The 25,320-nt window shown below is 47.1% G+C and overlaps 2 protein-coding genes across 2 annotated transcripts in view; one reads left to right on the forward strand and one right to left on the reverse strand.

The window, feature by feature from the left end:
- The window catches only part of PPIP5K1 (diphosphoinositol pentakisphosphate kinase 1), a 42,437-nt gene extending 33,478 nt beyond the window's left edge, over positions 1-8,959 (forward strand). The window contains 3 exon segments of the mRNA XM_030456775.1: positions 6,091-6,228; positions 6,644-6,757; positions 7,238-8,959. Coding sequence (XP_030312635.1) covers positions 6,091-6,228; positions 6,644-6,757; positions 7,238-7,926 — 941 coding nt within the window. The 3' untranslated portion in view covers positions 7,927-8,959.
- A 5,065-nt stretch (positions 8,960-14,024) lies between these two features.
- MAP1A (microtubule associated protein 1A) lies at positions 14,025-25,097 on the reverse strand. Its single transcript, XM_030456778.1, is given in 4 exon segments — positions 14,025-14,180; positions 15,133-15,365; positions 16,440-23,771; positions 23,774-25,097. Coding segments are annotated over 4 exon segments (9,030 nt in total). The 5' UTR covers positions 25,083-25,097.
- Positions 25,098-25,320: the final 223 nt, after the last annotated feature.

Raw genomic sequence — 25,320 nt, forward strand, 5'->3', positions numbered from 1 at the left:
CCAGCAGTGCTCCTACCACCTGCGCCTCTTCAGGAGCTGGCTGATCTCAGGGCAGGAGGACTTGGAGTGTCTTTACGGTACTGCACGCTGCAGCTGCCTTGGTCCTGTGCTCTTATAGCTGAGCAGGGACCACTGTCTGCTTGAGAATGCAAAGTATGCTTTGCTTCTAAAAAGGAAAGCATTTCCCTCTCCGCACCCTTTAGGTCTCTGGGCCGCTGCTCCAGCGAGCTGTGTGGGCTGTTGCACCCAGCAGTGTTGGAGCCTTAGGCAGTTGCCTTTCCACATGGGGCCTTCGCTCTTTGTGTGCCTCTAACTATGCTCTTTCCATCTTTGGCAGTTGTTCCTTGACACCTTTCTACAGGCAGGGTAAGCCTTTAAGCTTCCTTCAAGTCAGATGCTGAGCTCCTACCAGGGCAATGCCCTGCTGACATGATGCACATCTCAGTGATGTGCCCTGAGGTGTCCCACTTTAATAGAGGAACCACAGTGAATAAATAGTAATAATATAGGAAGACAGAAGATTAAGGAGGTGCAGCATGCAGAGTGAACTTGCTGTGAAACTTTGGCAAAGTGAGTGCTTGTGGAAGTGTGCTGTTCCTAGAGAGACGGAGTCAAGACAGGATAGAAGCTGAGCTTCTGTGTGGCTGCATTGCATGGCCTTTGTGCTGCCTGGTAGGGCCTGTGCAGTCAGTCATGTCTGGTAAGAAGAGGCAGGCAATTTCAGTATTGAATCTAGATGTTATAAATCACAGCTTGCTGCTCTTTCTCTGTCCACCTCTGGCACAGATGGGAAATCTGATGCATTGGGGTCTTGGTGCTGCCAAGACCACTGGAAAGAAATGTTCCTCCTTGCGTGGGGCATCTGGCTGGTGGTTACTGTTCACCTTGCACCATAAAAACTGCTTGGTGCATGTGGCTTGCTGAGCTGTGTGGTGTGGTGCATGGGCCTCCTTTTTCATTCAGACTCGCAGGTCAAAGAGACAGTGTAGTTTTTCATGTATTGAAGCAACAGGATCAAGTGTTTCCAGAGCCTGGAAAAGAGATTTTTTTTTTCTTGCACAGTCTGCTTTTTTTCTTGATGGGGCCTTTTCTGTCAAGTAGGCAATTTGGACATGGCAGGTACTTTTCATATATAATTAGGACAATCTTTGGTCTCCTAGCAACAAATATTAAAGAGGAGAAAAACTGCTTGAAGGAAAGAGATGCTGGAGTGCAGCAGACTGCTCCAAAGCTGAGCTTGCCCTGCTGCAGTTCTTGGCCATCTCCTGTGAGCTCTGGGAGGGAGAGGAAATTAACTTGGTGCTTTGGGCGGCAGCATACCAAATAATTCAGCATGGTGCTGGGCTGTGCAGCCAGACCACAAGCTACATACCTCAGTGTAGCAGCCTTCCTGCATGGAAGTCAGAGCTCTGCAATCAGGGCGTTCTTTACTGGTGTTTTTCTCAGTCCATCAAGCCCACAGCTGATTAGAGTGTGTGGGATTCCTGCTGGGGGTCTTCCAGAGCAGACCAATTTCTCTGGTCTCTGTAGCTAACTGCCCAACATCTCCTCTTGTGAAAACTATGCACTCCTATCTTCTCTTTCTCAGCTTTCAAGCTTGCTTCTATCCACACAAATAAAATGTGAATTAAAAGATAGAATCAGGGAGTTAAAAGTATGCAGCTGACATCCCTAACTGGAAAGATAAGTGGTGGAGCCCTAAGGCAGTTTTCCTGGGGACCTGGGCTTATCTGTGTGGTGACAGCTGGGGAAAAAGAAGTGTGAAGTTAGTTTGTGTTGGGAATGAATTACAGTGGTGCTGAAACCAAAGGTCAGATGTGAAGAAATAGAGAATGAGCCTGTGGTAATGAGTGGGCAGTGAACAGGAGGTGGTGTTCAGCTCAAGTACGTTTAAATGACAAGGAGACACAGCTCCAAATTCATGTATCAAGTGGTGGGCTTTGATCTGGCTACCCTGACCTGGGACAATGTGGAAAGGGTAGAACTTTGCAGTCTGGGAGATATTTGTGAGAGTGATGGGAGCAGCCTGGAGAGGGCTGGCAGGGATCCAACAGCTGGATGTCTGTGCCAGGGCAGGAGCCAGGAGGCTTCTAACAGGATGAGTAGAGGCCTGACAGAAGTGATTTTTTTCCATGCAGAGTGAAGCTCCTCACCATGGTACATGGGGGTGTTAGGAGCTTAACTGAGTTCAAGTGGAGACTGAAGAATATGGAACGTCAGGTTCAGAGTAGTTCTGAGTCACAGGTTGCTGGAGTTTGGGGAACTGCCTGGGAAAAGAGTCACTACATGCTAGTCTTGCAGCTACTTCTGGCACTGTGCACAGAAGTGCTGAACTTCAGACTGGCTGTACAGGCTTAAGCTTAAAAAGGCCAATTAGCAAAAATCCTAGTTCTTAACAACTTGTGCATGCATATATAAACACATACAAATATACATGTGACATTGGAGTTCTCCCCATAAAATAAGGCTGGACTGACCCAAGGATGTTGGAACCTCCTAAATGTACTTTCTTTCTATGCTCTTTAGAATCTGGGCTGAGTCTGTGCTCCTTTACTCCAGAAGAGCTGGCATATGGACCTCTGGTGTTCAGACCTTTTGGGATGTGCCAGGTGCCTTTGGTCTGCTGTTGCTCTCAGGGTCTCTGTTAGGAAGGCGCAGGCACCCTGTCGCTCCAGTGTAGAGATGACAGCTGGAGAGCTGGGCAGTAACTTGGCAACATCTACCAACCAAATTGCATGTAGTAATGTTCAGACCTCTGAGGCAAAACCAAAATACACAAAAAGGATAGCTTTGGACCAAAAAGACCTCTCACCTGAGTCTTTCTTGGCCACTCGTCTTTGGCTGACAGCAGTTTGGCCGCTCACTGCTTGCCAGCTTGCTGCAGCAGCAAGTGCCTTCTCCCTTCTGCCACTCTGCCACAAACCCACTCTGCCAGTTGAGAAGCTTGCCTTACATGGGACCTTGTCTCGGTCTTAGTAAAGCTGAAGAACATGCCATCTGGACTACTTGAAGACTGCTCCTTGGCATGCCCACTAGCCAGGAAGTCTGCTGGCTTCCAGGTGATCTGCTGAATGGCCAGCTCTGAGGGATAATCACACCAGCACTGATTCATTACAGGGGGCGCCTGTGTCATGTGTAAGTTCAACTTTCTCAACTCATACTGCACAGTTAGCTTTTTTCTGATCTCTCTGGGACATATATAGAATTTAGGAACCTCTGTGTTTCCTTGATTCAAATGAGATGTTTCCTCTTAATGAAATGTTATTGATTTCCTTTCAAGGGACTCAAAGAACTGGGGCATATACTTCAGTAATTAGGAACATGAAAATGAATTCAAGATCTTGATTTCTCCCTGGTTCTTCCCTTTTCCGACTATAAGAAACTGCTTGGTTTAGTTCTGCTGCATACAGAATTTTAGAATCTTTTTGTTGAATTTCCTTTCAGGCCTCGAGGTGACTGAAGGAGATAGAGCTAAAGGTTGAGCTGCAGTTGAAGAGCAGCAGGGTAACAAGCATGTGTAATGTAATGTATTTGCTTGGCATTCAAGCCATGCGGTCATGAAGGAGGTGGTGACTATTTCAGAATTCGTCATTGTGTAGTCCAGGTAAAAAGGAGGCACTTGCTGACCCCTTCTTTGAGGTCATCTGCTAAGAGGTAGCTGATCACAAGAGTTGTGTCTCTGTGTTCTACTACCTGCTGGAGTCTCCTGGAAATCTGGGATTTTCTGGTTTAGATGGAAGATGTGAGAGAGGTGCAGGTCTGCATTTGCTTTATATGTACAGTTTGGGAGATGATCTCTGCAAGAGGATCCTTATAACCCAGATCCCTTTCTTAATACTCTTATGAAGTGGTGTCTGTCGGTGCTAGGCAGCTCTGAAGCAGTCTTACTCCCAGGAGAGAGTCAATCCCTCCTTGTGCTTTGCACTCATGCTTTGGTTTTGTTGCCTCTTCCCTTAATGCCAGTTCTTTGCTAAATGTGTGCAGGAGTGGTCAGAGAGTTTGCTGGAGACTCGGGCTGCTGTTGTGTTTCATATCAGGGTGATGGTGTGTAGCAGTAACTTCTGCTTTGGCTTTCCTGTGGTGGGATGGAACAGCAGCCCAGCAAGTTAGTGGAGGAGTGCAGCCAAATAGGCTACCATGTACAGATGAGAGAGATTTCTTGAAAATAGTAGTGATTCACCATGAGAAGGGAAACCTTTGACTTTTTCTCGACTTGCTTGGGCTGTTGAAGTGGCAAAGTGCTGAGTAGAGATGTGCAAGCAGGTATGTGGCACATTGGAGGTGTAGGTGTTTCATCTCTCATCAGTAGCACTGTCAGTGTTCCATGTTTCCTTTAACACTGGGCTTTACATTTCCTCTGTTTATCAGGGGAGTGCCTGAGCACTCAGATCTCCACCAGTGCCTTCAGTATATCTTGTAACTACATTGCTTTGCTCTGTGTTATTTTCAGACTTCTTCCCTTTTTCTTTGAGACCAACAACTTTGGCCCCTCGTAAACCAGATTCTGTTGTTCAGTGACGTCATCCTTACACTGTGCTGCTCCACAGCCATCTCCATGTGGCTGTTCACTAAGTTTTGCCCTCACCCTTTTTCTTTAGCTCTGTCTCCCGGGATGCCTATGAGAAAAACAATGAACAGACACTCCTCACTCAGCACTTCCACTCTAAGTATTTATCAGCAAAGGACAGAAGAATATGGTATTTTTCTGGTGTCTTACATGCCTCTGTCCTAGCTGAGGATTTGTTATCCTTCATGGCTTGAGTTGATGCTTGTGGCATAGGTAACCCCTCTGGACTGTCTGGAGGGTTTTATCTCTTGTAGCTGTTCTGGCAGTGAATGTCTTGCAGTACTGCAAACCAGTGGTGATCTGGTCTGCAGCCACCATGTTGCATGTGGATTCATTCTAAATACCATCTGCTGGCTGATGCTCCTTTCCTTTTGGGTTGGGTGAACAGACCAGAGCAGAGCCTGTCCTAGAAGTGGTTGGAACAATGGCTACACTTAGCAGATAATCCACATGTTTTAGGTCTTCTCCTTAGGTGCTGCCAAACTGCAGGGATTAACTTTAATTTGCCAGTGTGCTGGGCAGCAATCCTGACACAGCAGTGCATCAAGAGCTGTTACACATCTTGCATTTCAAAGTAATTTTCTTCCTCTGTAGAAACAAACCCAATTTCTTCTCAGTGTCTTTTTGAGCTCCTTTGAGGGAGCTAGGGAGTCACAGAAAGACAAGCCTAAGCTTAAGCAGTTTAGAGGCCTTTAAACTCAAGAGGTGCAGAGCAGGAGGAGGCCTAATTCCAAATTCCCAGAGACTCATTGATTTCTTTCTCACTCCTCTGACAGTTTCAGGTTGGTTTGGTGCCACAGGGCATTGCCAGGAAGCTTGGATGAAGAGGAAGATGCTTTGCTGTAATACTCTTGCTGGCTTGAGTAGCAAAGAACTTATTGTAAATGGTTGTCATGCAGCTTAACTCTAAGCGAATGTCTGTTAAATGTTGAGATGCCTATTACTACTAATTCTGGGTTTGCTGGCAGTGAAGTTGTGTTAAGGGAGGAAGCAAGGAGAGACCTTTCAGGCACACAGGTCGCCCAGGAGAGACCTTTCAGGCACACATGGCAGGTTCTCCTGTGGGAGGGGAGGTTCTGCTGCTCCCTGCATTTGTAGCATGTCCTGCCTTGCTGGTGGGGAGGGGGTGGGCTGCATCCCTGGCTGGGGCATCACTAGTGGTGGCAGCCCTTTCACAGAAATTCTGTTGATCTCACTCAAATTCTGTTAGGCCTCTATAGCATGTGAGGCACTGTGCCAAGCTCTCCATCTTAGCCATATATTTTAGCAAAAGAGTCACAGGCTTTGCAGCAAACATGGCTCCTCTTCCCCTCCTTCTGCGTGTGCCTGGGCTCTTGCTTTCAGGTCTCTTACTGCATGTGATTGCCTAGTGGTGATTTTCGTGGCCTGGAAGAGGTGACCTTAAGCCTGTATGTGTCTGTTGTTTGATTCCCAGACTGCACAGCTCCTTCAGCCATGAGTGGTCCTGTATGGATTTAGGTTGCTGTTTGCTCTATTAATTTTCTGATTGGATTTCTTTCCAGGTTTTGAAGGCTGCTCTATGGTTCCCACCATTTATCCCTTGGAGACCCTGCACAACTCCCTCTCTTTGCGACAGGTCAACGAGTTCCTGACATCTGTGTGCAGGAGCTGCAGTGAATCACAAGTCCAGTCTACTGCAGGTACTGGTGAGGTGGGCTTGCCTTTGGGTAAGACAGAGCAGAGTTGAAGCAAAGAGACTTCTTGGTCTTTCCATTATCAGGACAGACCAGCGTCACAGGACTGGCATTATGCACAGTCTCTGAAACCTGCTCTGGAGTGTTCTAGCCCAGGAGTGAGCTACAGGATCCAGATCAGAGCCATCCTAGGCCACTTGCTTGAGAGACTGGTAATTAGCCAGCTCTGTCTGTGGCAAATAAGTACACATGGATATAAACTCCAGCTTGGGAAATCTGAGACTCATACTCTCAAGAGCTGAGGGATAGGCATGGCTTTGAATTTGCACTGTTTCTGAGATCTTCCCAGAGAGGGTGCTGGGCTACAAACCATTCCTTACTGTCTGATATTGCTGATCTGTGTATTTTTTTGTCTTGGAAGATTTGTTTGATTCAATGATTGGCAGCCAGATAGCAGGAGACCCTTTTATGTCCCAGCGAATCCTATCATCCGCCTCTTTGCCACTGCGCCAGCGGTCGGATAAGCCCCCTTGGTGTGAGTGTGCTCCTTTTCTGATCAGGGGAATGTGATGGTGAGGGAGGGGAGTAAAGGATGCCAAATGCTGGAAGCCACATATTGGTGCTCAGGGTTTCTATGCTCTGCCCTTGGAGGAACAGAAAGGGGAAAGAGGTAAAAGGGAAAGCAGTTATATGCCCTGTGAAAAAGCTTCCAAAGGAAGATGCAAGAAGGGGCTTGCCATAGTTTTGTATGTCATGGGGCTATCTATTAATGGATGGCTGCTGTCTCTCCAGACATCCTCTGTAGGATGTAGGACTTGTAGGGGTTTGTGCTTGGGTTTCATCAGCGGAGCTGCCAGAAACACACCTAAGAATAGCTGGAAGCCCCTGCCAGGTGGCATGGGGTGTAGATAACCCTCTACCCATTGGCTGTGGGGTTCTGACAGCTTGGGTCTGCTCAGGCTTTGGGCTAGGGAAATATCAGCTAAAGATTCAAAATTGTTCTTCCCCTTTGCAGACAGCAGTGGCCCCTCCAGTACTGTCTCCAGTGCAGGCCCATCCTCCCCAACCTCTGTGGACAACTGTGCTCGCTTCAGCTTCACTGAGAAACTTTCTGTTAGTCCCCCAGGAAGTGAAGAGCAGCTGACAAGCCAGACCCCTGAGCAAGGAGAGAGACAGCCTCCAGGTGGAAGGCTTGAGATGGAGGTGGGGACGTGTGGGTTGTCCATGAAGGAGCTAAGTGCCCTGCCTTGGAATAAGGGCCCTGAGCTAGGCAGAGCCCTGGAGCTGTGCAAGAAGGAGCAGGCAGGGGAGGACTCTAACCCAGAGGAGAAGAGCATGGTGGAGCTGGATGAAGAAGAATCTGCTGGGGAAATGTTAGAGCCAAATAGCACGGAGAACCCCAAGTGTGATGCAGGGTCTGACATGAGGCTGGCTGGGGAGAGAGTGAAGCTAGTTGAGGGGTGTACAGGACGAACGACTGGCCTGGACCTGTCAGGGCTGTTCATGGAGATCTTGGAGCCCTGTGAAGAGGAACTGCTGGGAGAGGTATTGGACCCACAGCATATGGGCAAGGAGCTGCTGGAGGACAGTGGTCTGTCAGGCCAGCCTCTTTCTGGTCATCTGTGCCAGGGGGTGCCACTGTCTCCTGAGAAAAGCGTGGAGGAGCTGCAGCTGTTGTGTCAGGAGGATCAGCTCTCTGGATAGGACACGGAGCACTTTGAGCCCAGAGGCAGCCCAGCTTCCTGTGCAGCGGCACCTCATGCAGCTGGCTGTCCACAGCACAAGCCATGTCTGAAGGCCACAGGACTCTGGTGTGTGGAAGAGTCTGCTCTGCTCCTCTGCAAGCCAGCTCTTTGCCATTCAGCAAGGCACAACACCCCATCTGCCTTGTTAAATGAACAGCAAATGCAGTCTTGGTACTGGCATGACACCTTCATGGCGTGTATACTTGCTGGAACAGCACAGTTAGGGGATTGTTACAGCCAAGTTTTTTGGGGTGGTAAGTCCAAAGAGGAGAGATGCTCCCTTGAGATTTTTTGGCTCATAGTCTTCAGAGAGAGGCATTCGGGGCCCAAAGGAATCATCCATTACAACCACCAAACTCCTCTCTGTACCTTCCTTCTCCTGCTCTCAATTCCCACTACTGGCCACCAGAAAAAACAGTTCAATGGCAGAAAGACTAGAGGAAGCAGAAAACATTCTGAATGAGCATGGGAAAGAGAGTAAAGAGGGGGTAAGGTTCAAGATGGCCACTTTCAAGAATACATCTCTTTGGTGTGGACTTAAATGTTTTTCTGCTGCGGTGGAGCAGGCAGGCAGGAGCCTGTGGATCCAGCCTGAAAGAGGTGGGCAGGGAGGACACACACGGGTTGTTTTTTTTCTAGTCCCCAAGGGTCAGGCAGGATACAGCTCTGAAGTCTTGGTGACAGAAATTAAAACTGTTATTTGAACAAATCAGGATTACTAGAAATCAATAATAAGAAAAGTTTATTATATAAAATGAAAACTATTTAAATACATATTTATGTAAATTACTTATGAGCACAAGCCTAAGGGCAAGATTGACGCAGGTGTCCCTGCTGCATCTTGAGTGCAGGCCAGGGCTGTGCCTCCTGTATTTATGGACAAGTCTGCGTGCTCGTCTGTAGCTAGGATCTGTGTATTTGTGAAGCTGTGCCCAAAGATCTCCACACTGTGTTGTGATGATGTGTGTTCACAGTAAATCTATGCTGTGGGTTCGGTGTCTCTGTCTCTGATGCTGACTTGTATAGCAGTGTGTGTGTACCAGAGCTTGCAGGAACCTGGGACAGCAAGCCCTGCTGCTTCTCTCCTGTCTCTGAAGAAAAGGCTGAAGTCACAACTGAAGTGAGCGCTGGCGTGGGGCTTTGCCCAAGAAAGTCACATGCCTCTTTTTTCCCTCCACAGCAGAACTGGTCATACTGGAGAAGAGGTTCTGGCTTCCCAGGGCTGTTTGTGGGAGAACAGAGTCGCTGGAGAAGTATGTTTGTATGTATATGTTCCTTTCACTTGGTCCAGACCTCATCAGTTCCAAGGACATCCTGGGTACTGTGTCCTATTCCTCATGCCTCTTAACCTCTTGCTGCCAGCTTGGATATTCAGGAAAGGTCATGTTTACTTGCACTTCAAATGCAGCAGTACCAGAGCTGCCACGAGTGCAGTGCTGTGCCAGGAGGAAGCCCCTCAGCCACAGTGCCAGCGTGCTCTCATGGGTCTGGGACGGGGCGCTGCCTCTCTAGTGCTCGTTCAGCCCTGCAGTCACCACCTGAAGAGCCGACCCTCCCCTGTAGTGAAATGAGGCAACCAGGTGCCACTAATTGCCAGGTAGTGGGCGTGAGCTTGTGTCAAGCCCACCTGTGCCTGATGAGGGCAGGCCCCCACTGCCCATGAGCAGGACCAGGGGGCCAATAAAAGGTGAGGCTCAAACTCACAGGCTCAGCTCAGGCCTAAGCTAGCCAGCAGAGAGGCCAGTTGCTCTTGGAGCAACAGCACTGATCCTGGCTAGTCAACCCTGAGGGCTATAGGCTTAGAGCACTGCTTGTGAGTCTCTGCTGGAACACCTGGTTGGACCTTGAAGTGCCATTCCCTAAAAGAGGTTCATCTTGCTACACTCCCCAAGAGCTGCTGCGGGAAGGCGGGAGGCAGAGCAGCTCTGGAGCCTGCTTGCTCCCCTCAGCCAGGCTGTCCCTCGATCTGCTGCGCCTGCCAGCACCAGCCAGGATTTGCGTGTTTCTGCCTGGGGAAGGCAGAAGCGTGACACACGGCACAAGCTGTGGTGTGCTCTGTGGCTGCCATGGCCTCTGTCCTGAGGAATGCAGCCCAGTCCCTGCTTTCCTTTTCCCTTGCATTCAGGTGTGCGATTGTGTCTCCTGAGGACACCCAAGCAGGAGCAGAGCTGAGAGCTCCTGACTGCTCTCCAGCTGCTGTTCTCTGCTGAGAAGCTGAAAGAGTTCTGCAGAGGGACAAATGCCCAGGGCTGTGGTAGGGATGGGCAGTGTGTGCTGCCCCATCAGTGGCTGTGGGCCCCCTGCAAGCCCCTTGGCCCAGCTGCCAGACAGCTGCTGGCCCAGCAATACAGAGATGGCAATGTTCCCTCTAGGAACGCTGGCTCAAGAAGCACAGGGACAAGCAGAGGACCGTGATGGAGACCCTGATACAGGACTTGTGAGTAGCTGCATCATGGGCAGGCCGCGCTGTGCCCCTGCCTGTGGCCTGGGCGAGCACCACAAGGGCGGGAAAATCTCTGGAGGGGTAGCTGGAGAGAGGGTCTGCTGGGGCCAAGGATGGGCAGTGGGTGTCCTAGGCAGGCTCCATGCTTGATACCTATGTCCCTTTCCCAGGGGCCACAGGACATTTTGGCAGCTGCAAGTGCAGGTTTGGTGTGAGAGGAGAGGTGGGTGCTGTCCTGGATGCCATGGCCATGAGGCAGCTGGAGGGCAGGTATGGCAGGAGGGTCTGTGTGCCGCCTGCCTGTTCCATGGCCTCGCCCAAAAAACAGTTAGAAACAGCTGGAAGTGTTCTTGTTTGCAATTAATGTGGCTTTATTATTAATGTGTTGGGCTCCTCTCTTGACAGCAGTTAGTTACAGAGTGCTTCACATGGAAATGGGTAAAAGGACAACTCAAGGAACTAAAGTCAAATAGAAACATGATGCTGAAGAAAAGAATCAGGGTTCTGCTCTTTAAACATTTAGCATAGAAGAAGCTAGGAGCACAAGTTGCCATTTCCATACAGTTAAGATGATTACTTTTTAAATTACAGGTTTAAAATAGTATTTTGTACCTATTTAATACAGGAAGATTACGCGTTGTTGCCCACATGCAGAAACAAGCAAAAGCAGAGTTTAACTGTTTCTCTCTTTAGTGCTGAAGTACCTCTGGCTCTGGATGGGTTCTGCTGGCTCCTGCAGGATAAGCAGGGTCAGACTCTTTACAAATTGGCATTTTTACAAGTCCTTTTCCCCAAAGTTTTTTAAGACGGGGGGGAGCAGGGGGGCTAGTGGGAGGAAGAAAGAGGAGGACAAGGGGAGGAAGACAGGGAAGACAGAAGAGACTGCCACAAAAAAACCAAAACAAACAAAAAAACCGGTGTGGAGCCTTGAGGACAGGGAAGCAAACTGGTGTAGGGTAAAGCTGTTCAAACAGCATAGCTGCAGAGTGCAGGAGCACAGCAGGCAGAGGGCAGGTGTCTGTACTGGAACACATGCCAACGACCACACTCCTGCCTGGAAGATGCAGGCACCTTGCAAAGCCTCACTATTACTGCTGCTTAGTCAGAATTGCTTCAAGTTTAAAATTGAGAAAAACATTCATATGTGGGTCTATCTAAAGTTAGTGCATTAGCTTTTACACCTAGCTACGCTTAGGGATCCAGCGAGTCAGTCAGTGAGGGTCACATCTCCTCCAGTGCCTGGCATCCTGCTCCTGCACTGGCAGGTGAGACAGGATCTCCCCAAACCACTGAGGGCAAGCCCCCAGCCCTGTCTAGGGAGAGCAGGAGTGTCACTGCCTGCGATTGCTTGTAACCAACATGCATAGATGCTGACCCCATCAGGTTACGGAGAATTACGTTTATTCTGCTGGCAGACACACTGCAATTTAAAATGAATACAGTACAGGGCAGGGATTTGCTAAACCCCTGATAAGCTCACATGCTCATACCAAGGGCTGTGTCAAAAGGGCTGGCTGCTCCTAGGGGATGGGCTGCTAGCCTCAGACTTTGTCCTGCAGCTGCTGGGTTTTAGATGCAGCCCTGCAGACTGCAAGCAGGGATCCCTTTTGCTGCCAGCAAGTTCTCTATGGCCTTTTTATGTTGTTTAAATTGCAGCATCTAAGTATTTGTACTGAGAAACCTCTGAACTGACGCTAAGAGCACATGGTGTCATGTTAACAAGTATAAATTAAAATATTCACACAAAACACAACATCAAAAATAAATATATAAATTAAATGCAAAATAAACCATTTCCCTAGAAACTCCATTTTAGTCCTAGGAACAGGTTTCTAAGCAGCATTTTCTTTATGTCAGCTGCCAGAAAATAGCACTGAGACTGCAGTGTCCCAGACAAGCACAACACGGGGCCCTAGGATGCTCATTATGGAGTCAGACCTTGGCTCAGGGACCAGCAGAGTGGGTGACAGAGCAGATAGAAATACCTTTGAGTTGTAGTCAAACCTTGCAGCATTGCTTTCTGTCTCATCTCTATCTCATCCTTCTCCCAGAGAATACCCTCCTTCCACTCTCTTTGTCATACAGAAAGATAAAAGCTATCTTTGTGGTAGGAACCCCTTGCAATGTTCTCAGATGTGGCAAAGGCTCAGGATACCTGAGCTGCTCTCCTGCAGGGGCTGGGTAGGGTTGGCATGCCAGGGAGGCTCTGGGGGACTGCTCAGCAGCAATGATGCCCTCACCATACACATCTGCCTGGATGGCTGGAGAGTGAGGACATGGACCCATGGGCTGTGAGGTGTGCACAACACAAGTTTGACAGCAGCTCCCTCATCTATGCTGGCAACAAGAGGCTGTGTGTCCCTGCCACGTCTGTGGAGGAACTAAGAGCAACTGCACTTACTACACTACCTTTCCCCAAGTTTTTTTTCAATGGGGTTCTCTTTCCTCACACCACAGGTTCTGTTCCCCACATCTTGGATGCTCAGGGGAATAACAAAAAGCTTGAGCACAGCTAAAAGGCTTGGAACGCTGACACACGGGCAGTGAGGAAGCTGCAGCTGCTTGCAGAGTGGGCACACACCAGCTACCCTGGCTTGGTGCTGGCCTCTCATTATCTGAGCTCCTCAGTTACCTCACCACGATCCTTAAGAAAGCCTTTGGTTTACAAGGACAGGGAGGTTTCTCATACATCTTGGGCCAATAGCCGCCAGAGTTGTTCCAGCCCTGCTTCAGAGGGGGCTGCAGTTGTGCGTTTGTATATTTTTTTGTGTGTGTGACTGTTAAGGGCAATAGCCCCTTTGTGCCTCCTGCTGTCATACTGCTGATGTGCAGGAGCAAGTTGGCCGCTCTGCATGTGAACGGCTCAAGTTAGCAGGTTAGGAATGTGCTCTTTGTAGCAAAGAACAACAGGCGGAACCCCTCCCCTCCGACTGCTGCCCCCAGACAAATGTGCAGCATTCATCCTGGCTCCTTGAGCATAGTGAGCAGGTGTTGCAGGGTGCCACAGACCTGCAGAGCTGGCAAATGGTCATTCTGCCTAGTTGGAGTACAGGCTATCTTGCTCAGAACACCACCTGCATGTTCAGGATGGGAGATGAAGAATGACTTTCACTGTCATGTTACAGTTGGAGGGTTTTGCCTTCCCTCATCTCCTAGGTCTGTTTTCTTTGCAAATTAGTTTTCTTCTCTGCCCCCCCTGCCCTCCATGCACTCTCTACATGGCAGCAGCAGCGCTTCAGCCCTCACCAGAAAGATGAGGTTCGCAGTGCTACAAGTTAAATGGCGAGGCAGCCAGGTAGAACAAGCTCTCACAGCAGCAAGGCAGCCAAGATAGTCTACAGAAACAGTATGGGCAGCAGAATAAAGCAGGGAAAATGGAAGTGCCCCTGGCCTGCAACTGCTCTTGCACAAACTTAGCTCAGTCCAGAATATTACAGAGTGCTGCACTTCTTTCTTGTGGCATCCAGTGCTGAGCTAGATGGATACCCGATTGCCTGACAAATGGGAACCATGTAGAGGACTAAACCAGAGAAGAACTGGACTGTGATTAGATGGTGTCTCTGATGTTGCGTCGGTGATTGGAGAGTCAATGAATGAACAGAAGTGTGAGAGATTCAGAATTCGATCTTACAGGCTGGAAAAGATTCATCCTGCATCACAACAGTGCTGCTGCTTGCCAGTACCATGATGTTTAGCTCCTGCTGTTTCTCATGGGTCTGTTGGTACCATTCTCTTGTCACCTCAGTATCATGTGTTGGAATCAATGTCACCTGGGGAAAGAAAGCAGCAGGGATGATTGTTTTGAGAACAACCACAGTGACAAACAATGCCCATAGGAACTGAGGCTAAAATTTCCCTTTAATTTTGGAACACTGTACCCTTGGTACTGCTTGTTCTATTTAATGTCTTTCAGATGTCAGGTTCTCAAAGGCAGAACTGGTGCTTTATTTTATGCAGTACCAGCACAACAGTGCTCTGAGCTGGCTGCACCCTGGCAGTACTAACACCACAGTGATGAAAATGGCTGCAGTGCAGGAGAGAGCACCTCTCTGTGGAGCTCCAGAACCAGCCTTGGAAAGATCCCTCAGTGTGAGAGGGAACAATGCTGACAGTGTCACTGCTAGCAGCCTGATAATAGATTTTATGTGCCTACTGACCCCATGTACAATTGAGGGACCTTGAAATCTGATGCTGCTTCATCTGCATGAACATACACACTTCCTTGTACCCATCTTCAGAAAGAGTGCCCTGAAAGAGTGCCTGACTGTCTTGAAAACCCAGTTAAGCAAGAACTATGTGTAAAAGCACTCAGGTTTAAAAGCAGTACTAATAATGAGAAAGATCTTCAAGAAGCTAGATTAGCAATAAATCCACTGGGTGTGGGATACAGTGGTGAAAATATGGCCTGAGATGGTGCTTGTTCTCCCTTGAGGACAGGACAGCAGTCCTGCAGCAGATAAGCAGGAGTGTTTAATCTCTAAAAGTTTCGTCCCCTCAGAAGCGTGTGGAAAGGAGGGCATATCTGCTTCCACTCATACCATTTTGTGGGTGTCCTCTTTTTTTTGGGTACAGTTACTCTTCTAAGACTGCGTAGCAGAACATGCCTGGTCCCACTTTCTTCGTTTCAGCATACTCTCTCTGAGTGTGTTTGTGACACACACCTCCCCAGCACTTGTGACACAAGGAGCATCACACGGACTCTTTGGCATTTCCACGACCTACCTGCAGGTTCTCCCCCCATTGAGACTTCCCTTCCAGGAGTGCATCCAGCACTGTACGGCTTGGTTCTCCATTGGCTGCATCATTCCCACTCACAACATAGTATGATGCTCGAACCCGCTTGAAGAACTCTGGATCTGTGTTCTTTCCACTGCAGTGGTTGGGGATGTATGCCAAGTCCACATAAACAGGTGGACCCATGAGCACAGGCAAACTGCTCTTAGGACTATTGGAAGCTTAGGAAAAAAGAAAACAGAGGCCATCAAAACCCTTCTGGAAAGATCAACACTGAAATTAACACTGAAGGACGTGAATTCCAGAAAGGTTTTTTCCCTGCAGGTGCAGTAACAAAGTTAAGATTTATCCAGGTTCTACTGCTCAGAGGTGACCTGGGTATAGTTCTGGCCCAGTGCTGTCAAAGCTCTTGGGAGGGAGAGGGAGCTATGCTGTTGTCTGGAGAGGGACTGGACAGCTTTAGGCTCAGAGGCCTTTCCTGGGGAAGGGAATCAAAAATCAACAGTAATTACTTTTGCAGAGTTATTCCAGTCAATATTTAGTCTTGTTTTTTCTTATTTAATAACCTACATTTGCTAAAGAAACCTCTTCTTATGGCCTTAATGTGCTACCCTAGGGTATTACAGTAGTCTTTCTGGAAGCTCCATCCTGGCTTTCTGTCATCCCTGTGAATCACTGCTATTCCAAGGACTCTATTGCTCTTTCCCAGCAACCTTTTGTCTCTCTTTATCTGCTACTACTTACATCATGAGATGAGAGATGGTCAGACAAGAGTAGCTAAACTCACAACACAAATGCATATATATATATATATATATATATATGTATACACACACACAACCCACAGAAAGACTGTCCCTTCTGTCCCTCCTGCTCTCTGGGTCATCAGAATCGCCACAGTTGGGAAAGACCTCTAAGATCACTGAGTCCAACAGACATCTCAGTCTTCTTTTTCTTTCCTTAGACCATCTCTGTGATATCTCTTTTAGATATCACATCTATGTATATCTATATATCTATATATCTCTTATAGATATCTCTATCTCTTTTGTGAGCAGAAAGCCACTAACTACCAGCATGGGCAACTCCTTGTGCTGCCTAGCTGCTACACAAAAAAATCACTTCCTGTCTCAGCCAGTCTAGCCCTCATCCTAAATTTGCCAGCAAAGGATTAGTGCCTGCTCTGTGTCTTTAAAGTGGGAAGTCCTGCCCTCTATTCTGCTTCATGTAACCCAGTGCTGCTTCTCTCTGTTGTACCTAGAGAGAAAAGGCATGCTTAAGGAAGAATTCCTTACCAGGGTTTGTTTTAATGCCATTAATAAGGCTCTTGCCAGGGTTGCTGTGACTACTCCGGGATAACTCATCCTCTGTGTGAGGAGGCTGCACCAGTGCACTTCGTGGTCTGAGCTTCTCTCCTCCATCTCTTTCTTTTTTGGCAGTGACAGATTTTGGAGATTTGTCCAATGGCTGTTTCACAGGAGTGGGTGATCGTTTCCCTTTCGCATCTAATTTTCGGGCAGGTGAGGAAGATTTGGGTTTGCTCAAAGGTTTCCTCACACCTTTGTTCTTTTCTTTCATGTCTTTCTTGGAAATTTTATCAGTTCTGCTCATGCTTTGCTCATTTACCAGCATATCAGGGTCTACCATACAGACATCAGGGTGAGGAGGATGGGGATGGGGATCTACCATTGGAACAGGCTGAGGATCATGGCTGGACCTAGAAGTGGCATGGTGAGCATTCCCAACAGCTTTGTCCACTGGGAGGAAATCGGCATCTTCATCCGAGTCCATGTTGGCATCTGCTGTGATGGATGGACATTCTTCTGTCTCGGGTGGGACATCTGAGTCTGACTGTGAGGTTCCAGAATCACTCACTGATGTTGGAGGGGTTTCCTCCACTGTGGCACTTTGCATGGGGCTACTACCAGTGTGGGATGGTCTCCCTTGCACTGAGGGATGACCATCCTCCTGGGAGAGGTCACTATCCTCGGACAGCTCATGAGGACTTGGGTTGATGAACGAGGGAGAGAGCTCTCCCTTCTTGTGCTTGTATTCATAGGAGGAAAATTTCTGTCCACTATCAAAACTGCCTCCTAAATGGGGATCCACCTCATGGGAAGAATCTCCATGGTCCTCTCTTTTTCCACCCCTTTGTGCACCTGGGTAAAAGGGCTGGAAATTGTGTTCAGGGGACATCAGAGAGCAAGGGCGGCTCTGCCTCTCTGTGTCCTCTTTGCCTGCACATGGAGAAAAACTGCTGTCAGAATCAGGATGTGTTTTTTCATCTTTTGCCTCTGCTGCATGGTATGTAGTTTGGAAAGCCTGCAGACTGGTGCTCACCTCTGTTGGACCATTGGCTGTGGTTTCATATTCATGCTGCTGATGAGGAAATGATGTCAACACATTGGGGAGAGATGTCAGTGTCATTAGCTGCTCTACAAATGGGGCCTTCTGCTCTGGGCTGCTTACACAGGGTTGTCGTTTCTCTGTAGAGAAAGGTGTGGGCTGTGAACTCTGGCACTCCTTCTTGCATGGCAAAACGCTGTCACCCATGCCACTTGTGAACGGAGAACCACATTCTTCAGCAAACACAAAGTCTTTTATTTCACCTCTATGTGTTTTCATAGCGTTATCTGGAATCGGTGGAGACACATCCCAAACACTACTGGTACCTGATTCTGCTCCTGCACCCGTGTATGTGGAAAGCATATGGGAGTAGAAACTTTCTGCTGTAGCTGGTATTACAGGAGTAGTAGCTTCAGATGAAGGTTCCTCTGACAGACTGGAAGAGTCATCTTTCAGCTGCTGCTGGGTCACAGACTCTTTTTTCACAGCTTTGGAGAGCAGTTTATCTTCTTCATATGGACTCGGTGAGAATTTAGTAAAAGATGAGCCAAGGCTGCTGATCTTCTCAGAAACCTCCAGGTACTCATCTTTCTTCCCCTGGTCTGAGAGCAAAGCACAAGGAACCTTTAAAGGAAGACAGACATCCCCTAAATGGCTTGCTGAGGTTTGCTTGTGTCTGAACATGGTGTATGTTTCACTCTTTCCTAGCAGGGAGCATTCAAACCCAGCAGAGCTGTCCATGACCCTGCCCACCTCTTTTCCAGAAACAGATTTTGGGTACGTGGCTTTCTCTGGGCACTCCGAGACCACCACTGAGCTTGGATAATCTGTTACACAGACATGTGATTCTTTCATGGATTTTTCAGCAACCTGTCTCTTTTCTGAGGCATCTTGCCTTAAATGGCATGTTTCTGAAGCCTGCTCATTTCTGCCTATGTTTGGCAGGTCACTGTAACCAGCAGTGTATGTGCCCACAGCAGCAGGTGATGCAGTTTTCCTACCTCCATATTCCTCTCTCCACCCTGGATCAGAGGGTGAAGAGGAAGTAGAACTGGGTGAAGTGGACTCCTGACACTTGCTTTGCAGAAGGGATGCTGATCCCTGAAACTTGCCTGTTGCTGAGATGTGTGCATAAACAGTGTCTGCAGCTTCAACAGGGCTGTGCAGTTTAGACTCCTTCTCAGATTTCTCCTTAGCGCCTTTTTCTAACTCTGAGTCACTCGTGATTTCTTCCCCTCGACCTGCTTTCTCATAGTATGTATCTTTGGGATTTGGGCTTTCAGATTTCAGGAACAAAGATACCTGCTCCCGGCTAGAGAAAATGGTGTTCTCATCTGGACAAGCAGCATCAATATAGGCAACTGATTTTTCTTGGTAAAATGTGTCTGTCACACCTGTGGGAGAGGCAAACACTACACTGGCAGTTGATGGGTGCTGTTCAGAGTCCTTTTCTTCCAACAAAGCAGAAGACGCCTTCAGTTCTTCCTGTCCTTCAGACATCTTAGGCTTATCTCTTTCAGACAAGGGCAAGTATCTTTCATGGATGTTTGTATAGTCAAAGGCTGAATCTGCTTTATCTCTAGGGGATGCTGGAGATGACAGCTCCTTCTCAGCAGAGGTATAAAGGCAGGACTCTTCCTCCTTTGCAGAGACATGAAAATTTTGGCCTTTTTCAGAGATTGCTGCTGTTGCTGGCACCTTGTCAGGGTGACCTGGGCTGTCTGCACCCTTGCAGGGTGTGAAGGGGGAAGGTCCAACCCCAGACACAATTATCTTCTCATAGATGTCAGCATACTTGAAACTTCTTTCATCAGGATAGGGAGTTGGTTCTCTTTCTTCTTGCTCTTGTCTTCTAGAACTGTCATCACCTCTGGGTCTGCAAACCCCTTTTTCATAGGAATAAGGCTCAGGGGAGCTGCTGGAATAGGACTCTGGAGGAGATGGCACTCGGGTGTCAGAACCCACAAGCTCAGTATGTCCTTTGGCAGCACTGCTTCTTGGACAAGGGCCTTGTCCTAGGGGGGAGTGTGCACACTGCCTTGACACTGCAGCACTTTCTTCTGGGGAAGCTGCCATATATTCATATTCTGCTGGTGTTGTAGATTGCAACAGAGTAGGTGATGCTGCCATCTGCTCTTTTCTTCCTGTAGAATCATAAAAACCCTCAGTGGATTTGCAGACGTCCTCTTGCTTTCTGTCTGACTTGTGTTTACAGTCTATTTCCTGAGACAAACCCCTCGTGTCCATTTTTTTCTCTGTGTCCTTCGATGGCACTTCCACCTGTAAAGGTGGTTTGCACTGGTCTAACTTGTAAAGTCTTTCCATTTCTGGTGTGTCAATCTCCTGTTTCAGAGTGGTAGCTGTTCCAGACAGGGAAGATGCCATCAGTGCTTGGTCTAGTGATTTTGCATAGATATCTAGGACAGCTTTCTCCTCATACTCTAAGAAGGAGTAATCCTGTTTAGATGCCAGCAACAGTTCTTGCCCTTCTTTGTTTCCAGTTAACGCTTTGGCCTGATTTTCCTCATCAGAGATGTATTGAGAGGACAGAGGACAGGGAATTTTTGTTCTTTCTGGGAGAGGGATGCCATCAGGAACTACTTCTGCTTTCTTTTTTCCTGATATAGGTTTGGCAGCACTCTTCTGTGTGTCTTCCTTGTTATCATAGGATTCCATCTTTAAACTTTCATCTTTAAACATGAAGACATGTGTGTCTTCAGCATGGTGGAGATTCTCATCCTCCTCACTGGGTAACTGCCCTCTTCTAGTCTCTCGTCCATCCTGATGATGCCCATACGCAGAGCCCCACACTTCGCTTTCTGCTCTCTTCCATGAGTGATTGTCAGGCACTTCAGGAGACAGGATCTTCTCTCCCATCTTAGGAAGGAATTTTGTTTCATATTCTGTTGCCTCATCCAAGAATGTGCTCTCTCTCTCTTTATCATATCTTTGCCGCCTTTCCTGAGAAGGGATCTCCTCCTCTTCTTCTGGAAACCACACTTTCCTCTCATAACTTAAATCTTTCATGTAGAAGTCGTCTGTTTCTGGAGATTTTTCTTCTTGAGCTTCCTTGAACCTGCAAGATTTTACACTTTCAGCAGAAATGTGTGAAGATGTTTTATCATATGTTGGGATAGATTCAGTGAAGTGTAAGGCCTCTGCATCTGGAGACACTTCCTGAGAGTCCAGGCCTGCAGTTCTTCCCCTAAATGGGCCCTTTTCTGCTGCAGAAAATAAACTGTCATCCGGAGACATTTCTTCAGTTGAAGTATCTCTGGGTGATATGTCTTTAACTGAACTACTTTCTAGGCAAGGAAAGGATTTTGACACTTCTTTTGTGAGTTCTGTGGCAGAAATTTTCAGTGATTTTTCATGTGCACCTGGGCTGTGCTCTGTGAAATCCATGGATTTCCCAGGTCCTGAAGGGAATTTGTCTGGAAGATCAGATGCATCTTCTCCTTTTGCAGGGATCTCTTCTGTGAAACTAAGTGATTTGATGTCTTCTGGAGAGACTCCTTTAACAAAAAGGTCTGAAGAGATTTCCTTGCTGGAACTCTCAGTGAGAGATTTGGTCTCTTCTGGAGATATGTCTTTAATGGAAACATGCAAAGATTTTTCTTCTGTGGTGTCTCCTGTGAAATGCAGTTTTCCTCCTTCAGTAGTCACTACCTTAACAGCAGTGTCTGAGGATTTTTCTTTATGAATACCTTCTTCTTCAAAAGAAAGTGTTTTGATGTCAGCTGGTAAAAATTTTGAAGATTTCTCACTTTCAGATTTGCTTTGGCTTGTGAACTGTGGAGAAGTCATGTTTCCTAAAGATGTTTCTGTGGTAGAGAATGGCACAAAGGACGAGTGTTTTGAAAATCCTGTTAAACTTTCTGTCACAGTTTTAATTACTTGCTCTTTTTCTGGCTTCGAAAATACATCTGTGCCAGGATGGGGCAGCACAGGACATTCCTCCTCCTCCTCCCCTATCACCACTGTGTCCTGTTTGTGGTAGGAGAGCCAGGGCAGCTCCTCCTTCCTTAGTGATTCTGCCTGCACCTCTTTCCCAGGGGACACTGGAATGTCACTTCCCAAGTCCAGCTTGTGCTGTGCAGATCCAGACACTTCTTTTTCATGTTTGTATTTAGCTGCAGATACATCGTCTTCTCTGAGAGATTCACCCTTGGCTCCCCCCACCACAACAGAAGTTTGGCCTTCCAGTTTCTTTGCAACAGCACCTGTTTGTTTTTCAAATAGATCTGAATCTACTGTTTCTAGCTTTTCCTCCACTGGAGACTGGTGGAAAGGTGTGTGCCCTGCACTAGTGGGGCCAGATGGGGTGGGAGAGGCCATTTTGACTGTACTATCATCAGGACTCATGCATCGCTCTTCAGCCTCTGCAGAGTCAGTGTGGGAAAATGATGGTTCTTCAGTAGACAATAGCAGACCAGAAGTTTGCATCACCTCTATGGGAACACTGATTAACACATTATCAGGACAGCCTTGATGAGCAAACATGGGGGCACTGTAATGCCCTCTGAGTTTCTCAGGCATTTCAATATTTGGAGTCCCATCTTCTTCTTCCTCCTCATCTTCTTCCTCTTCATGGAGATCCTTTTTCTGAGCTTCCAGTTTTCTCTCTCCTTCTGCTAATGCATGGAAATCTTCTGGGGGTGGAGATTTAAAACATTTGTCTTCCTCTAAGGATGATGTGGGAGAGATTGTGCCAGCAGAGGGAACATAGTCAAGACCTTGTGTTGCTTCTGTCCGGGAGGAGGGCATGCTGTTTGCTGTGTCTAGAAGTAGAGAGCTTTTCCCAGTGTCTTCTGTTTGCGGTGCTGTTATAGATGCAACAGACTGATCTTCTGCTACTGAAGTTGCAAAAGATGAAAGCTTATCACATTCTGTAATGGAGGTAGCGGAGGATATATGTTCCTCCTCAGCCAGAGGTGCTGCCACAATGTTTGTAGGATATGCCAGGATTTCAGACTCCTGGCCAGCATAGCCCTTGGCTGAAAGGTCAGCAGTAGGCACAGCCTGTATTCCATGTATTGCTTCAAAAGAGCCTGGCTGGTCCGGAACAGAAATGTCATAGGCATTGACATCATACTTCAAGTGTGGGATCCTCTCTTCCTGTTCATCGTGTATTTCTTCATCAGAAATGGTCTGCTCTGTTTCTGAGTAGCCTGGGATAGTTTCATCTTGGATATATGAAATGTGTTCTGTTGTTGTTCCTGGTGGGACTGGCAGACTTCTCAGATAGGACTCTTCCTTTGTTACATCCTTCCCAAATAATTTGTTTTTCTCACCCATGTCCCTAAATTCTTTTTCCTTTTCTGTAGTGGTAAATATTTTGCCCTTCCTCTCTACCTGATTCAGATCGTAGATGTCTTTATTCTCTTCCACCCTCTGCTCTGCCTTCAAGTGCTGTTCTTCCTTTCCTTCCAGTTCTGCCTTTTCTATCACAGCTTCTCTCTTTTCCTTCTCACCCTCTTCCTGTGCCTCTGTCCCCTCAAAGTACTTTTCACAAGTCTTTGTTTCTGCTTCCCTTTGTTTTTTGTCCAAAGAGATTTTCTCCTCTTCCCCCTTTTCTTCCTCTCCAAGTGCTGATGACCAACCACCCTTTGCTAAGAGGCCCTTCTGCGATGGTACCTGTGTTTTGTCTGGAAACAGCTGAACTTCCTTTTCCTGCTCCACGTTTTCATCATGGCATATCATGTCAAGATTTTCATCTAATGTTTTTCTTTCATCCTCTATTTTTTCAGCATAACTTGCCTTTTCTTCTGCTGGTGATTCTTTTTCCATGTCAGTAGTAGTTATTCCATGTTCCGGAATGTTTGTTTTCATTATCAGGTCCACTTCAAGGCAATTCTGAGCAACCATGTCAGCAGAGTCTTTTATCTCTACTTTGGGTACACCCATAATGTTATCACTAACCTCAATATCAGATATTTCTTGAGTCACCTTCAAGGGCTCTTTCTCTTCATGCTTTAGTTCCTCAAAGTCTTTTGTAAGATCTTCTGGTGAAGACAGTACTAACCTTTGCTCAGCTATGGAAGTGTCTCCTGACTCCACGTGTGCAGGTGCCTTCTCCAGTGGGGACATCTTCAGGTCAGCAAGTACTTCCTTTTCAGGTTTAACTTTGATCTTCTCTGTTTTGAGTCTGCCTGGAACTTTTGCCTTGTATAATGTTTTCCTTACTTCTGGTGTAAATGGTTTTAAATCTGGTTTAGAAAGTTTTTTGGACTCTGGTTTGGTTTCTTTCTTTTTATCATCTTTCTTTGAATCTTTTTTTCCTCTTTCTTTCCATCATCTTTTTTAAGATCCCTTTTCTCCTTCTTAATCTCTTTCTTTTCTTTGTCTTTCTTCTCCTCCAGTTTAGATACTTTCTCTTTGAGATGCTTTTTTCCAACCTTGTCTTTTGCCATTTTTCTTTTCTCAGCTTTAAGAGCATCACTTGTTTCTGTCTTTATCTTTTCATGTTTAACAGGTTTCTCAGGAATTTTCTCTGAGTGTTCTTTAACTTTTTTATCAATTTTAGTGTCTTTTATGACTTCTGGTTTTATCTCCTTAATCCCCTCCTCAACTGCTTCTTCTTTCTTAGCTTGTTTTGTCACAGATGGCTTGGGGGAAGACTTAAGACTTTCTTTACTGTCAGTTCTTTGTTTAATTCTGGTCTGCTTCAGCACAGGTGGAGCGATTCCAGAAGTGATATCTTTCTGAGTAGCCACTGGGTACCTCAGAAAATCCAGGTGCTTGAGTTTCTCAAGACCTTCCAATATCTTGTTTTGAGGAGCATTTCCAGGAAACAAAACCCTTACAATTTTCTCTGCTGGGCTAGCTGGCAGCCATACCACTAGGGCTGTGATAGATGTGAGATATGGAACAGAAATTTCACCTTCTTTCCCATTTGCAAGAATTATGCCAGTCTTTGCTTTACTATTACCAGCCCATTTCTGCATTAGAAACTGCATTTCTTTACTGTCCTTGACAGGATTCAGTATATACATGTCCAGCTTACCCACTCCCATTTTGTGGAAAAGTGTGATGGGTTCAATGGTGCTGCTCACCACCCTGTAGAGAGGCTCTGCTTTGATGCCTAATCTGTTAAGATACTGCAGTGTCAGACAAGCTTCTTCGATGCTCCGCTTTACTTTCATGGATGATTCAGGCATCTTCAGTTTTTCAGGAACATTAAAAAAAACCACCCCTAGCTCAGGGGAAATCAGGTTCTTCATCCAGTCACTGTAGTTGGTAGAGCCCTGGGATTGTTCCTCTTCCTGCTCAGCAACTTTCCTCTGTAACAGCCCATTGATGCCAGGTAGGTTGTCTGCACCAATGTGGGTGAGCAGGATTGAGTCAATCCTATCCAGGTGTCTCACCAGCTTCCAGAAGCAAGATTTCCTGTCAGAGCCACCATCCACAAGGATGTTAAACCCATTGACAGCAAAGAGAGCAGAGTCACCTCGTCCTCCAGGGAATATGTAGCAGCAAGGTTTAGAAAGCTTCAAAAAGCCCCCTGAGGTGGGTGGCTCCAGGAGATCAAATGGAGATGGCACGTCAACTGTCTCAGAGACATATTCTGCAAACTCAGTCACACCATCCATTTCTGGCAGGACTGGATCAGGATTCAGTTTCAGATTAATGATTTCCTGAAACTGAGGATGCCCAAGGTTGCTCCAGTCTCCTTCTCCCAAACACGACACAGTAAGGGAGGCCTTGGTATCTGAATCAGTGTTGCTAAGAATCTGGGTGACCTAATGAGACAAGCACAGATCAAACAGCTCTGAGGTGCATTCAGCAATAAAAGCAAACAAACAAAAAAGCCACCTAATGCAAAATACT

Source organism: Calypte anna, chromosome 10 (assembly GCF_003957555.1).
Source record: "Calypte anna isolate BGI_N300 chromosome 10, bCalAnn1_v1.p, whole genome shotgun sequence".
Taxonomy (NCBI): Eukaryota; Metazoa; Chordata; class Aves; order Apodiformes; family Trochilidae; genus Calypte; species Calypte anna.